The sequence below is a fragment of the Lucilia sericata genome, unplaced genomic scaffold, assembly GCF_015586225.1.
Source record: "Lucilia sericata isolate MDLA Ls3-8-SP2 unplaced genomic scaffold, ASM1558622v1 Contig000058F_arrow, whole genome shotgun sequence".
In the NCBI taxonomy this organism is placed as follows: Eukaryota; Metazoa; Arthropoda; class Insecta; order Diptera; family Calliphoridae; genus Lucilia; species Lucilia sericata.
In genome coordinates this window covers 103,117-120,000 of record NW_023994094.1, presented here as the reverse complement: position 1 = coordinate 120,000, position 16,884 = coordinate 103,117, and the positions used below count along the sequence as shown (strand labels likewise).

The window sequence follows — 16,884 nt, the reverse complement described above, 5'->3', positions numbered from 1 at the left end:
TAATAATAAACTATTATAAAGTATTCAATAATACTGTGTGAATCATTCAATATATTTTTTGCCATATAAAATAACAAGGGCATTATTAATACATTGATTTTATTTCTTATTTTGTTTTGAACTGGTTTTTTCAAAAAAATATAAAATTTACATGATTAAATAAAATTATTTCTATGGAATAAGCGTACAAATAAATATCTCTGTAAATACCTCAACTTTTAATGGAAATTAATGTTAAAAATGAAAATAAAGAAATAATTATCTTCTCCCACAACAAGTGAAAGTCACTTAAAAACTTCACCTCGTGAAAGGTTACTCTCCGCCGCCTTCAGCAAACACTACAGATCTTTTAACATCCGCAATTTGGCTCTTTGTCGTGTGTCTTTCTCAGCTGTTCTTTGTTATTTTCTTGTTTTGTTTTTCTTTTTTTTTAGATTTAATTATGGTTGGTTGAGAAATAAAATTTCCTTTGTACATTTCTTGCACGTGATTCACACAACATGCCTCCGTTGTCTATGTACTATGTTGGAAATTATAAATAAATAAGTTGTGTTTTTTAGTTGTATCATTCTGTTTTCAGAAGAATATAAAAAATAGAGTCATCATTGTTATTAATGATTATAAAAATAGTTTTACAGTTTATAGTAAAAGTTGAGGGAAAATTCTATAGTGGATGTTTAAATTATAGATAAAGGTAGGAAAAGTAAAATAAAGTGGGATAATGAAGAACTTTGTAAAAATTCCCATTTTCCATTTATTCAAAACTTGTGAGTGAAATAGATAATGTTTATAAGTGACACTAATAATATAGAGCGAAGATTACTGATGAGGAGTCTTAGGGGGTCTGAAAAATTAATTCCATTCTGCTTGTATCTTAAAAATAACTTTTTCTACAATTACATTTGAATAACGAAAACATTTGTCTTAATTCGATGTTAACCTGTTCTTTATATGATACCTCAAGGTCAAGCTTACCGTTAAGTTTTCGTAGGAAGAGTTCTTATCGCTTTTGTCGGTAATAATAGGACACTGTGCTATATTCAATCGTGCAGGAGAAGTTGTCATAATGAGGATATAGAGGAGACTATATAACAGCTTCTCCGCTACTGTCTGCTATTCACTGAGAACAAGGAACATTACTTTGGTTCTGCATGTATGGAGGAGCTATCTGAGATAATTTTTAAAAATATCTTACATTTAATAAATTAACGAAGTTTAGAAATGTCGAAAATTCTTTAATAAATTTCAAAATTTCTATAGGAAATTTTGAGAGATATATTAGAATTCCTCCTAAATTTTGAGCCGGATAAAAGTTTAATAGGAAATTTCGAAACGATTTTACATTTCTATGGGACATTTTATGCCGGATAAAGATTTGTTTGCGAAATTTTGAATCGGATAAAGATTTATATTTGAAATTTTGCACCGTATAGTGGACTCTATGAGAAATTTTGAGACAGATAAAGATTTTTATTCGAAATTTTGTAACGGATGAAACCTTTATGGGAAATTTTAAGCCGGACGAAAGATTTCTGTAAAAAATTTTGTGTCGGATAAAGGTTTTATAAGAAATTTCGAACCGGATAAAGATTTGTATGCGAAGTTTTATTTCGGATAGAGATTTCTGTGTGAAATTTTGATCCGGTTAAATGTTTCTAAAGAAAATTTGTTGCCGGATTAAGTTTTTTATTCGAAATTTTGTTCCCGATAAAGGTTTATATGGGAAATTTTAATCCGGATAAATGTGTATAAGAGCAGGACAAAGATTTGTATTCGGAATTTGGTACCGGATAAACGTTTCTAAGAGAAATTTCAAACCGGATAAGGATTTGTATTCGAAATTTTGTATTGGATAAATGCTCTATACGAAATTTCAAGCCGGATAAAGATTTATAATCGAAATTTTGTATTGGATTAAGGACTCAATGGAAATTTTGAGCCGGATAAAGATTTGTATTCGAAATTTTGTTCCGAATAAAAGTTTATACGGTAAATTTTAACCCGGATAAATGTGTATAGGATTAGGATAAAGATTTGTATTCAGAATTTGGTACCGGATAAACGTTTCTAAGAGAAATTTCAAACCGGATAAATATGTTTATTCGAAATTTTGTACCGGATAAAGGTGTCTTTAGGAAATTTTTAACCGGATAAAGTTCTATAGGAAATTTCAAGCCGGATAAAGATTTGTATTCGAAATTTTGTACCGGATAAAAGTTAGTAAAGGAAATTTAGTTCCGTATAAAGGTTCTATAGGAAATTTCAAGGTTTCACCGATAATTTCGAACCGGATAATGATTCCATAGGTAATTTCAAGTTTTCTATGGGAAATTTTGTGCCGGATAAAGATTGGTATTCGCAATTTTGTATCAGATAAAGGTTCCATAGGATATTTCAAACCGGATAAAGATTTTCTATTGGAAATTTTGGGCCGGATAAAAATTTGTATTTTTAATTTTGTAGCGGATAAAAGTCTCTACAGGAATTTATTAGCCGGATAAAGATTTCTATTGGAAATTTTGTATCGGATAAAACTTTCTATGGAAAATTTTAAGTCGATTTCTATGAAAAAATTGAGTCGGCTATTGATTTCTTTAGAAAATTATGAACTGGATATAGGTTTCTATGGAAATTTTGAGCCGACTAGAAGAAAACCTTCGATCGGCTACAGAATTGTACAATACATTTTGAGCCGGCTAAACATTTCTGTAGGGAATTTTGTAACTATTTCTTAACAAATTCAAAAGTTAATAACCTTTTTTTATTAAAAGTAAAAAACAATAATTAAATTACAAAATCTAAACACATAAAATCAAGAGTGAGAAAAAATGCACCACAATGTATATTTGCGGTTTGAATGAATGGGAATTGCCACACATAAGTGATAGACAGTTAATCAGTCTTAGTAGAAACTAATTTTAATATAAAATAATAAATAAAAACTGAAAGTATTTTTGTCATTTAACCATGATCACTATCAAGTAGTGTGTAAATACATGAATATCTTGGTTTTGTTTTAATTGCATGTCTTTTATGATGTAAATAGTTGTTTTTTCCATAATGTTAATAAATAGTGTAATGTTTATGTAAAAAAAATCTTAAAAAAAGTTTTATTATTATTGATTTATTAACGTTATTAATTACCTTTTGTTTTTTCTGGCGTAAGTTTTCTTTTGCTTGCTTTTTGCTCTTTTTTTATATAGTTTTCCTTTGCTAAAAACTTTTCTTTATTTTGTTGTTTTGTTCCAAATAAAAGCCCACCGCCCCCAAAAAAACCCCCTACAAAAGTCTTTAATCGCTTGTTAATTTTTATTTGTGTTTTATTCTCCTTTTGAACTTTTTTGAAAATAAAACAAAAACCTACCAACAGAACTTGTTAACCTGGCCAATAAATTCACTTTAAATCAGCGTGTTGTAAATCCCCCCAAAAAAAGAAAGAAACAATTTTATTTAAGTAGAAATTGTGCAACCAAGTATTAAAACATATAAGAAATGGATCGAAGTATGGACTCAATTGGCAGCTGTTCTTTAGATGTTGATGCCGAATCTTCAGATATATCAGGTATAAACTATTTAACACAAAAAAAAAAAAAAAAAAAAAAAACAACATCCCGACCTTAAAATAAGCAAGATAAACTAACTGCATTAATTAAAAGGTCAAACTAAATATGTATACCACTTTTTGTTTAAAACCTGTCCAAATCCCATTACCCCTTTATTGTCTCTTAATTCTTGTTATTTTTTTAATTTGTAAATGAAGTTTGTATTCTTGTAAATTTGATGACACCAAAAGTCTTTTGTTTAGCCCCCAACTCCCTTAGTCCTCATATGGTAAACACCTTAAGAAAACACTTGATTTTTTTTTTTTTTTGTTTGTTTCTTTAATGATTATTGTCTTTTTGTACTAGAAACTTCACATTTTTTATGTTGTTGGACACTTCTTTATTGTACTTTTCTATTCTCTACTCTACTACACTATTCTATATTTTTTTTATACAGATTTCTATAATAATTTTGGTTTATTTTCTGGGTTTATTTCTTGTTTTACTAACATGTTTCTTTTTTTTATTATGTTTATGACTCTGTATGTATATTTTTTTATTGTTGGTTTTAGGTCATGCTAACTTGTAGTACAAACAACAAAAAAACACCAGGTTTATATTTCCCACACACATTTTGTTGGTCACTATTATTACACAATATTTAACTTTTATATAAATATATTTTCTTTTATTTTTGGTTTATATTTTTTTGTAGGGTTTAAAATTTTCAAGGATATTTAGTTTTTTATAAACTTCATTAAATATCCTTTAAAATTTGACCCCAGAACTTGTCAAGTAAAGTAAATTTATGGTTTATGTTTATCAATCTATTCTAGTTTTTAAACGTATTACAAACATAGACGGTGACTGTTCTTTTTTTTTGTGGTTAAGAGTGATAATAAATATAATATTAAAAAAAGTATGTTAAATAGCTTTAGTTATATATTTAAACATTTTAAATTTGTACACATTTCTATAAGTAATTTTAATGAGAAGAGAATACGAATTTCACAATCTCATGTAAGAAATTTTGAAGCGGCTAAGTATTCTTTAAGACATTTTGAGTGGTATAAGAAATTATGATCAGATTAAAGATCTTTATAAAAAAACTTTGAGCTTATGATTTCTATAGGAAATTTTATGCCAGCGGAAGATTTTGTTTATAAATTTCATCTAAAGACTTCAGAAAGATATTTCTATAGGAAATTTTTAGCTGTACAAAAGATTTCTTTTGGAATTGATTGTCAAGTTTTCAATAGAATTCTCTCTAGAATATAGACTGATTATCAAGTCGTCTAATTAAAGGTATTTCTAACTGATCATCAAATTTTCTGTAGAAAACTATCTGATTTTAAAGTTTCTAATGGAAAACAAACCGATCATAAAGTTTCCTACAATAAACTTACTGATCGTGAAGTCGAATACTAACTAATCTTCAAGTTTTCAGTAGAATACAAACTGATCTTAAAATTTTTCTTTAGAATTCTAACAGATCGTCAAATTTGTAGTAGAATACTAACTTATCTTATAATTTCTATTGAAATAGTTGCTATTAGTTTCTATTCAATAGAAAACTAACTGATCGTCAAGTTTTTATTAGAAAACTAACTGACCATCAAGTTTTCTATAGAAAATTTACTGATCGTCCAGTCTTCAGTACAATACTAAAAGATTGCCAAGTTTTATAAAGAAAACTAACTGATTTTAAAGATTCTAATGGAAAATTAAACGATCATAAAGTTCCCTACAGAAAACTTACTGATTGTGAAGTTGAATACTAACGATCGTCAAGTTTTCAGTAGAATACAAACTGTTCTAAAAGATTCGAATGGAAAATTCATTGATCGGCAAGTTTTGATTCGAATACTAACTGATCTTAAAATCTTTTCTGTAGAATAGTAACAGGTCGTCAAATTTTCAGTAGAATACTACAAACTACAAACAACAGATTTTAAAGGTTCTAATGGAAAACTAGACGATCATAAACTAACTGATAGTCAAGTTTTCTGTAGAATACTAACTGATCATTAAGTTTTCTTACAGATCATCAAAATTTTTGTAGAATATTAACTGATCATAAAGTGTTTCTAAGAATCTAAATGTGATCGTCAGGATTTTTATATAATACTAGCTGATCGTCAAGTTTTCTGTAAAAAAATAACAGTTCGTAAATTTTTCTGTAAAATAGCAACTGATCGACAAGATTCCTAGAGTAGATTTCTATAAAAAAACATTCAGGCGATTAAATATTGAGTCTGTTATAGATTTAGAAACTTTGAGTTGAAAAGGATCTTATAGCCGTGTAAGGATTTTTTTAAAGTCGCAAAGGAATTTCCTAAGGAAATATTGTTTGCTTTATTTACTTCAAAGATTTTGATCCAATCATTATTTTATGTAGAAAATTCTTAAGAATTTATAGATGAAATCTTAAGCTAGCTATAGATTAGATCTTAGATCTATATTTATTATCACTTAATTAACTAAAAACACAGCAAAACTTTGCTTAAATATAAAATCACAGAATTTTTATTTTATCTCTTTTCTTATAGAAAAATAATATAATTTTAAATATTCTTTTTAATAATCTCTTACTTTTTCCTACTATCCCACACAGATACAAGTGGAAGTTTAAATTTTCCCACACCCATATCCATTAAGGACATCACACGAGAATTTACCAACAACATAAGAGAACGCTGTTCCGTACAGACTGTTAAGAATACAACGGCTTACGTCGATCCAGTAACAGGTCAAGTTTGTATAGCATTGACCACACCACCCACAGCAACAACAACAGTTAATAATAATATTAGTGGTAGTACAACAAAAACAACTCCCACAGCAACAACAACAGCATTATTATCACCACAGACACCCGAAGATAGTTACGATAAGAAACCGAGTTATTTAAATTTAGCATGTTGTGTTAACGGTTATTCAAATATTACCACATACGACTCAAAAATACGACAAGATATAAACAAATCACGAGAAGTATCACCGATTCGACCATCGTCGAGTAGTTTGCAATACTGCAAGAAAAGCAATTCACTTGCTCCGCCCGTTTTGTTGGCAATGCCAAACGTAAATTTAACATCGCCCCAGCAACAGCAACCTTCACACCACATGATGGCGGGTACTACGAATGGTGTGTATGTGACAAGCGCTTCCCTTGGCAGTAAATATTCGATTATCGAAAATAATAATCACAGCCAAAATGGTCTAGATGCACACAATACCAGTGATGATAGTGGTGGTGGCGGTGGTGCCAAAAGAAGTTTTATACAACAACGTGTGGAGAGATTATATGGGCCTGGTGCTCTAGCTCAGGGTTTTTATAGCCCCAAAAAGATAAAAGACTCTTCGTCACGTTTAAATAAATCGGACATAACGGAAAATGGTGGAGGTGCCACCTCCGAATTGGCACGTAAATTTCAAGAATTATCACCCAGTAAAGACTACAATCAATTTCGCAAGAAATTGTCCAATGGCAGACCTCCCATACCACCAGCTAACATGGCCGCCAAAGATGAGCCTGTTAAATTGGACAATAACAACATAGACTTACCCTGTCTAAGACATTTATCACAAGAATTTCGTGCACAATTGCCGGTGGTGTCGCCCAAAAGAAATTTCTCACGTACATCCCCTGGTAGGGATACAATACAGCCACAAACACATACCACAGCAATAACAACAAATGGCATCAATAACACTAACAACACTACGTCCAATACACCTCCCCCCACTGTTACACCCACTTCTGGCAAACTATTTGAAGAAAAACTACAACAACAGCAACAGAACAGCCATCAACAAATAAAATCAGCAATAAGTACATCTTCTCCCATTACAGGCCAAGATGAATTGGATCACAAGGTCGCTGTTGCAATGAAAGATGTTGATATTTCAGCTTTAGAGAAACTAGTGCCCGCAATAGATGAACCAAAAGTTGTGCTTCCCATAATAGATCCACATAAATCTCAAAATCTTTCCACTACTGATGCTGACCATACCCAGTCGCCATCAACAACAAATGGTTCAGGAAATGCGGCCGTTAAAGATGCTCATTTCTTTTTGAAACAATTGAAAGATGAACAGAATCGTTTGTTGATTATGGCTGCTGAAGTGGAGAAATATTTGGATGCTTTAGCGGTGAGTGAGAATGAAATTGGGTTGATGATAGAATTTTTTTAGGAAATTTTAAGTTGGCGAGAGATTTCTTTAGAAAATTTTACGCCGTCGTAAGATATCTTTTGAAAGCATTGAGTCAGACTAAATAACTATAAAGTTTTTTTATGGGAGCCGGAATGATCGTTAAGTTTTCTCTAGGAAACTGAGTGATTGTTAAGTTTTATATAGAAAACTGACTGATCGTTAAGTTTTCTATAGAAAACTAACTGATCGTTAAGGATTTAATATAAGACTGACTGATCGTTAAGTTTTCTATAGAAAACTAACTGATAGTTAAGTTTTCTTTAGAAAACTGACTGATCGTTAAGTTTTCAATAGAATACTGACTGATCGTTATGTTTTCTATAGAAAAGTGACTGATCGCAAAGTTTTTTATTGAAAAGTGACTGATCGTTAAGTTTTCTATAGACAACTGACTGATCCTTAAGTTTTTTATAGAAAGTTTGATGTAAAAGAGTGACCGTTAAGTTTTCTATGGAAAACTAACTGATCGTTATTTTTTCTATAGAAAACTGACTGATCGTTAAGTTTTCTATAGAAAACTGACTGATCAATAAGTTTTATGTAGAAAATTAACTGATTTCTGTAGAAAATTAAACTAACGGATCCTTAAAGTTTCTATTGAAAACTTCCTAATTGTTAAGGGATTTTAAAGTTTTATACAAAAAAACTAACTGATCGTCCAGTTTTCAGTGGAATATTAACTGATAGTAAAGATTATTTATTTATTGGAAAAAAATTGTATTTTCAGAGTAATCCCGATATTACGGAAGATACTTTAGGTCTGTTACGTTCAGCTTCTGGTAAAGCACGTTTATTAGTATCACAAAAAATGAAACAATTTGAAGGTAAATAAATATTTCATTAAATTGTATTAGTTTTTTCAATTTACTCTTTCATTTACTTTATGAAAAATAAGGTTTGTGTCACAATAACTTAAACAGCTCACCAGAAGATCAATTCCCCACTACAGTAGATGATTTGCAAGGTTTCTGGGATATGGTCTATTTACAGGTCGATCATGTTGATTCAATATTTGCAGATATTGAAAATCTCAAGAAAAATGATTGGAAGGTAAGAGAGAGTTTTGTTTATATTTTATATAAAGATAATAATTTTGTTGTTAAACAAACAGAAACCCTTGGAGGTTAAGCCGGCAGTAAGTGTTTTAAAAACTCCGCGAGCTAGCAAGACTCCGATGAGTAGTAAAACCAAACCAAGTACACCCATGACAAATGGTGGCGCCACAGCCACACCATCGGCTGCGGCTTTAAAACGTGAGGCTCAACGTAAGAAACTACAGGAAATGAAACGACGCAATCGTGAAGCTATGGCTGCGGCCAGTACCGCCAACTCCAATACAACACAAGAAGCTACTGCAATCGAAATTGTGGGCGTGGTTAAAAATAACAATGAAACTACTGCGTCTAACGCCAACGATATACTACAAAACAGCTAATTTTCTTTTGCAAATTTTTAGTTAAACACTTTAGCTAAAACACGAACGAATTGTTATAAAATTTATTTAAACGAAAATTGGAAATGTACTAAATTAATACTCTTTAAAATTACAAAAAAAAAAAATTCTAAACTAAACAAACTACTTAAACGACTACTACTATTAATAATACTATAAACAACTACTATATTAATATTTAAAATTAAAAAAAAAAATAACCCAAAAAATCTCTTTGTCTGTCATTCTCTCACTCTCTGTAATTGTGTATTTCAAAAACTAATTATTAAACTACTTGCTAGTCTAACTTTTAAGTAAGTGTATTACAAAATTTTTAAAATTTCAACAGAGTTATAAGAAGCAAAACAGAAATATTTATTAAATTATCAAACATAAAAAAACTAAATTTGGAAAAAAACATATTAAAAAAAATTATCCTCTAAAAATTAAGTAAAATTTAAGCAAAATTATTACAAACAAAAACAATATAAAGAAAAATAAATAAATTTCTAGTAGAGCAGGTTCAAAACTAGAGTCGTGCTTTAAAAAAGCCCAGTTAAAGAACTAAAACGAACAAATTAAACTTATTAAACAAAAACCGAAATTATAACGAATATTTATTTTCTATTAAATTAAAAAAAAAACACACACAAAAGCAATTGTTGCAATTGTCTTTTTGTTTTTTTTTTTTCTCAAAGAAAATTAACATTTCATTAAATTCATTATTAAAGCAAATTAATGGAGTAAAATTAAAAAAAAAGTAAAAATAAACGAACTTATATGAATATGCCTTTTAATTAAAAATTTATTTAAATTAATTTTTTTTATAAACAAAAACAAACTTATTTATAAAAAAAAAAAAACAAAAATAAACACAAAATATTAATTATACAAGTTAAAACTTCAAGTACAAGTATTATAATAGTATTGAGTTTTATTCAAATTATATTTTTCTTTAAATTTAACTGTTTTATATTATTTAGTTTTTTTTTTCATAAAACCACAGCTCGATTCAGTTTTGTTCTGAAAAGCTCTTTTTTGGTTCTATTTTCTTAACACAAGAATAGCATTATGTACTTTATTATTAAATTTGTTTTTTTGGCAAGAATTTTTTTTGTATTATTACCATTTTTTTATACAATATATAATACATACTAATATAGTTTTTTTTATTAACCCTTGGGCTTCTTTAGAGAAAAAAAAGACATTTTTTTAATAATAAACTAATTTCCCCTCCCCCTTTAAATGTTGTTTGTTTTCCTTAAACATTTTTTTAAATTTTATAAAAAACTCTTTTTTTATTAAACTACAATTAAATTTTCAACTTCTCCTTACAAAATCTTGTTGCATTTATTTGTTTATTGCGTGTTTTTTTAAGACAAAAGAGTTTTTATTTTGTTTTTATACATTTTATTTTGCAATTAACAAAAAAGAAAACAACAACAATAGCTTTAAGTTTGAGTTTTAATATAAAAAATAAAAATTAAACAAATATACTGGAAAACAAATACAAATTAATGGAAAAAAATAAATAAAAATAACCGTGAAAACACAACAACCACAAAAAAAAGTAAACTAATATTTAATAAAGTTATTTTTTATTCATTATCCAAAATAAAAACATAAAAAACAATTAAAAAACAAAGAAGTTTTATTTTAGAAATTAAACTAAAAACTATTTGAGGTTAAATTTCCCTCAACAGTACATGCTAACCACGAATCTTGGTTAATGATCTAATTACAAAAGTTTTTTAGTAAAAACCCTTAAGATCTTCCAACAGTTGTTAAGTTTTTGGAAACTTCTAGAGCTGGCAAGATTCTTTAGTATAGGAATCTGTCGTCAGGACAACCCTTTTCACAATCATCTAAATATTGTCCAACTAAAGGTTATTTGAGGAAGAAGGGTTTTTAGCAACAAGAATTGAAACGTCGCAGTCATGAAGCGACAGCAACAGGGGGCGACCCTTTTCACAATCGTCCAAATTCTTAGGATCTTCAAACAGTTGTTAAGTTTTTGAAAACTCCTATAGCAAAATTCTGTAGAATATGACTTTTTGACATCAGTGCAACCCTTATATTGTCAAACGAAAGGTTATTTGAGGAAGAAGAGCTTTCAGCAACAAGAAATGAAACATTGCAGTCATGAAGCGACAACAATAGATTTTGACATCATATTTCAAACCCTTTTCGAAGTCATCCAAACTCTTAGGATCTTCAAACAGTTGATGTTTTGGAAACTTCTGGAGCTGGCAAGATTCTGTAGAACTTGAATATTCTACAGAATCACAATTGACCAAATTTACAAGTCTATGTACTAGTCTATTTACCATTCCATGGTCTAGCTTATGAATTAGACTATTGACCAGCCAACGAATTAGTCAAATGTCCAGTCTATGGACAAGTCTATTGACCAGTCTATGGACTTAGTCTATTGACCAATCTATGGTCGAGTATATATTCTATATTATTGACTAGTCCACTGTCTAGTCTTTAGATAAGTTTCAAGACAAGTCAATTGGTTGGTCCATTGATTAGTCTACGGGTCTATTGATTAACCTATGTATCAGCCTACTGACTAGTCTAGAGTTGACCAGTCTATGAATTAGTCTATTATCTACGGACTAGTCTATTGATCACTCTGTGGACTAGTCTATTGACCGATCTATGGACGAGAATATGTTTTAGTTTATTGACTAGTCCACTGAGTAGTCTTTTGATCAGTTACCAGACAAGACAATTGCTTGATCCATTGATTAGTCTATTTATTAGGCTATTGACTGGTCTATTGATTAGCCTATGTATCAGTCTAAACTTGTCTAAAGACTAGTTTGTTGGCCAGTCTATTGATTTGCCTATGAATTAGACTAATGACTAGTTAATGAAGTAGTTTATGGACTAATATATGGATTAGTCTACCTATCAGTATGTAGACTTGTATATTGGCTGGTCTATGGACCAGTCCATGCATTAGTCTATTTGCTGTGTTATTGATAGAGCTATTGATTAGCAATAAACAAGTCTACAGATCATGTAGTTTATGGAATAGTATAATGACTACTCTATGGATTAGTCTGTGTACTTTTCTATTGGACAATCTATGTACTAGTGTATTGACTAGTCTATATGCTAATCAATAAATTAATCTATTGATAAGTCCACTGTCGATTCGATGGAGTGGTCAATAGATTAGACAATGAAGTCTATGGAATAGTATAAATACTACTCTATGGATTAGTCTGTGTCCTTTTTTATTGGACAATCTATGGACTAGTGTATTGACCGGTCTTTCGACTAGCCTATTTACTAAACTATGAATTAATCTACTGACTAATCTATTGAGCCGACTACTGTCTATTCGATGGACTGGTCAATAAATTAGGCGTTTGACTAATTTTTGGACTAGTCTTTTGACTAGTTCATGTCTTGGACTATAAATTAGTCTATTGATAATTGTTTTCTATCCGGTGGTCAATGAAAACATTTTCCCATTCAACATAAATTTATTAAACTGCAATAGAAATGTTCGCTAATACACTCACGCATACTCCTGCAACTCGAAAAAAAAGTTTTTTCAATCTCTTTTCCTTTTTAACTAACATTTGATTTGTAAAATTCTTCTTCAGTTTCTTTTTGTCCATCATCAAATACGCGTGTCCGTCTTAATCGTGCTAGTAAATTGTTAAATTAATTAAAATATAGCGTTTAAATGTGTTACAAAGTGTGTTTTATATAAAATTAATAACATTTAATATAAATATTTATTAAAGTGTTAAAGGAATTTGCAGTAATTTAAGTTTAAATGCAGTTTTTATGTTAAACTATTTTCAGTTATACACACAAAATTTACATTTCCTTTTAGTGACATTTCCGTAACAAATTTCATTAATAAGTTAAGCTTTAGTTAGTTTTTACGTTGCGTTTCGGGACGTTGAAACTTACACAAGTTTTCGTAAGTTGATTCATAACGTAACGGAAAGTAGAAAAGATTTCGTTGAAAAGAGTAATTTGCCAACTCTTTATATTGCACTTGTTGTCAATCTCTTAATTTTTGATTGTTTTGTTTTGCTTTGTTGACATTTCTATTTTAGTTAATTGTTGCAATTGGCTGGGTGCGTGAGTGGTTTAAAGAAAAATTTGCGTATTAAATAAAATTTGTATAAATTACATAAATATTTATTAATAAATGTTATTAATTATAAATAAAATGTAATTGCAATGTTTAATAACGTGTTTTCGTGTTAATTTAATAAATTTTATTACATTTTGCCGGTTTGTTGTGGTTCTTGTGCAAATGCCTCCCTCGTTGTTCGGTCGTAATATTGTGTGTGCGTGTGATTGTTTTGTTTGTTTTTTGTCGGCATAAATAAAGAAAGCTATGAAGTGCAATGATAAGTGTTGTTTTTGTAATTGTCTTGTTAATAAGTAAATAAATAAAAAGGCAATAAAAGCAGAGTTGGTAGTAAAATGAAAAATGTAAATAAAAGCAAAATCAAAAGCAGAGCAATAAAATTTAATGTTTGTTTATAATTTTCACCTAAAAAAGGTTCATTTAAAGGCTATAAAAAGTGAGTGTGTGTGTAAATAGGTATAATGAATAAATATTAAAAAAGCAAAAATGAAAAGCAATGTAATTATTGAATAAAAAATATGAAAAATATGTCATAATTTGTATGAAAAAATGCAAAAGCAAAAAGGCTTTAATTAAGCAAAAGCAGAGCAAAAGTATTAAAAGTTAAAGAAAAAAGCAGGTGTTTTTTACAAAGAAAAATTAAATCATATTTGAAAATAAGTTAAAATAAAGAATTTAATTTTTATGTAAAAATTGGGCATTTAAGGTAAGTTTTTCTTTATATTATCACATTATTTACTGTAATTTTATATTCATTTTCCAGCCATTTATAAATTAATTAATTTAAAAAAGTTTTCTAATTAATTGTTCCTAAATATTTATCATTTTTTACACTGCTTCAAACAAACATTTGGCAAATGTTTTATTTTAATTTCCTTTTTATAAAATTTCCGTTTCCATTATTATTGCTTTAACAAAACTCGTTCTCTTTCAAAACTAAAACAACATTTCCAATTTGTTTACTCTTAATTTTGTTTAAGGCCACACTCTCTTAAAATCTATTGTTTTGATTTATTTTCATTTCCTATACAAGAGTCATACACAAGCACACACAAACATAGCTGTATACATTTTCGGGAGTTTATTTTTGTTTTGATTTATTATTTTATTCGGTGGTTCACATGTTGTTTTCATACTATTCGGTAGTGCTTAATATTTTTGTAGCCAAAGAAAACGCAATTAACAACAACAAGTGTCATAAAATAGCAATTCAAAAGCAATAAAATCATAATAAAAGCAAATAAAAGTTTTTGTTCAATGAATGAACAAATCAAAGAGTTTATTTCTCAATAAATACTTTGTTTTTATTTAATAATAATAAAAGCAAAAACAATAACATGTATTTCGTGTGTAGGCAGAGAGTCATTAAATTTAGCAATAAATCAAAGAAAATTGTAAAAAATTAAAAGAAATAAATTGAATTTTTAAAAAGTATTCAATTTTTAGCAATTCTAATATTCCATAGAGAAAATTAACTAAAATAAAACATTCTATTGAGATATTTAGATACATTTGTACCATACATCAGGCATGGAAAGTTGAAATTTTGAAATACATACTAACTTTTAACAAATAGAGTACTTTTTTACGTTTCAAAGTACTAAACTAATCTTCCACTATAGACTAGACTATAGACTAGACTATGGACTAGACTATAGACTAGACTATAGACTAGACTATAGACTAGACTATAGACTAGACTATAGACTAGACTATAGACTAGACTATAGACTAGACTATAGACTAGACTATAGACTAGACTATAGACTAGACTATAGACTAGACTATAGACTAGACTATAGACTAGACTATAGACTAGACTATAGACTAGACTATAGACTAGACTATAGACTAGACTATAGACTAGACTATAGACTAGACTATAGACTAGACTATAGACTAGACTATAGACTAGACTATAGACTAGACTATAGACTAGACTATAGACTAGACTATAGACTAGACTATAGACTAGACTATAGACTAGACTATAGACTAGACTATAGACTAGACTATAGACTAGACTATAGACTAGACTATAGACTAGACTATAGACTAGACTATAGACTAGACTATAGACTAGACTATAGACTAGATAGACTAGACTATAGACTAGACTATAGACTAGACTATAGACTAGACTATAGACTAGACTATAGACTAGACTATAGACTAGACTATAGACTAGACTATAGACTAGACTATAGACTAGACTATAGACTAGACTATAGACTAGACTATAGACTAGACTATAGACTAGACTATAGACTAGACTATAGACTAGACTATAGACTAGACTAGACTATAGACTAGACTATAGACTAGACTAGACTATAGACTAGACTATAGACTATAGACTAGACTATAGACTAGACTATAGACTAGACTATAGACTAGACTAGACTAGACTAGACTATAGACTAGACTATGACTAGGCTATAGACTAGACTAGACTAGACTATAGACTAGACTATAGACTGGACTATAGACTAGACTATAGACTAGACTATAGACTAGACTATAGACTAGACTATAGACTAGACTATATAGTAGACTAGACTTTAGACTAGACTATAGACTATAAAAAGGGATCTTTTGGTACTTTTTCGTTCTTCAAATCGAATTTTTTGAATTTATAACAATATTGAACATAGAATCGTGCAATTTAGGAATCTAGAGCACTTAGTAAATGAGAACCTATAAAATGGGACTTTTTGGGCCTGAATGGATATGTAGAAAAGGAGTTTTGGTACTTTTTTGTTCTTCAAAGGTGCTTTTGAATTTTCTACAATATTAAAACTGAAAACATGGAATTAAGGAATTTAAAGCCCGTAGTAAATGAGAACATATAAAAACGACTTTTTGGTACATTTTTGTTCTTCAAAAGGTACTTTTTGAATTTTCTGTAATAGTGAAACTAGAAACATAAAATTAAACATTCAGAGTCCCGATTGAATGAAAATCAATAGGAAAGAAAATTTGCTACTTTTCTCTTTTTCAACTGGTACTTTTTGGTTTTCGTGCAATATTAAACCTAGAAACGTTTAAACAGAGTGAATTTTTCGGTACTTTTTGTACATTAATTTGTACTTTTTGAAACTTTTACAATATTAACCATAAAAAACGCAAAATTAAACACGCAGTCTACTGTTTGAATTAAAATTTATAAAAAGGGGACTTTTCGTACTTTTTCATCATTAAAATGGTACTTTTTTTAAATTTCTGAATAATAGAATCATACATATAGAATCCTGATGGAATGAAATTTGTAAGAGTTAACTTTTTGGTGCTTTTTCGTTCTTCAATTGGTAATTCTTGAATCTTTTACTAGTCGATAAACTAGTGCATTGACTAGTTCAATTGATTAGACTAGCCAACAGACTAGTGCAAAGACTAGTCAATAAAATTGTTCATAGACAAGTACATTAGGTTGTCAACAGATAATTCTATTGAATTGTTCATAGACAAGTCCAAAGACTTATGTAAAGAGCAGTTAATAATCTACTAGGACTACTTGTCCATAGCTAAGTTCTAGACTAGTCCATAAACGATTTTAAATATTA

General features: G+C 29.1%; 1 protein-coding gene across 3 annotated transcripts in view; it reads left to right on the top strand.

The window, feature by feature from the left end:
• The window catches only part of LOC119616102 (disks large-associated protein 4), a 16,761-nt gene extending 6,878 nt beyond the window's left edge, over positions 1-9,883 (top strand). For all 3 annotated transcript variants that reach the window (XM_037972289.1, XM_037972288.1, XM_037972290.1), the window contains 5 exons: positions 3,371-3,562; positions 6,157-7,697; positions 8,488-8,584; positions 8,656-8,810; positions 8,872-9,883. In XM_037972289.1, coding sequence (XP_037828217.1) covers positions 3,493-3,562; positions 6,157-7,697; positions 8,488-8,584; positions 8,656-8,810; positions 8,872-9,195 — 2,187 coding nt within the window. In that variant the 5' untranslated portion in view covers positions 3,371-3,492 and the 3' untranslated portion in view covers positions 9,196-9,883. The remainder of the gene's footprint in view (positions 1-3,370; positions 3,563-6,156; positions 7,698-8,487; positions 8,585-8,655; positions 8,811-8,871) is intronic.
• The last annotated feature ends 7,001 nt before the right edge of the window (positions 9,884-16,884 follow it).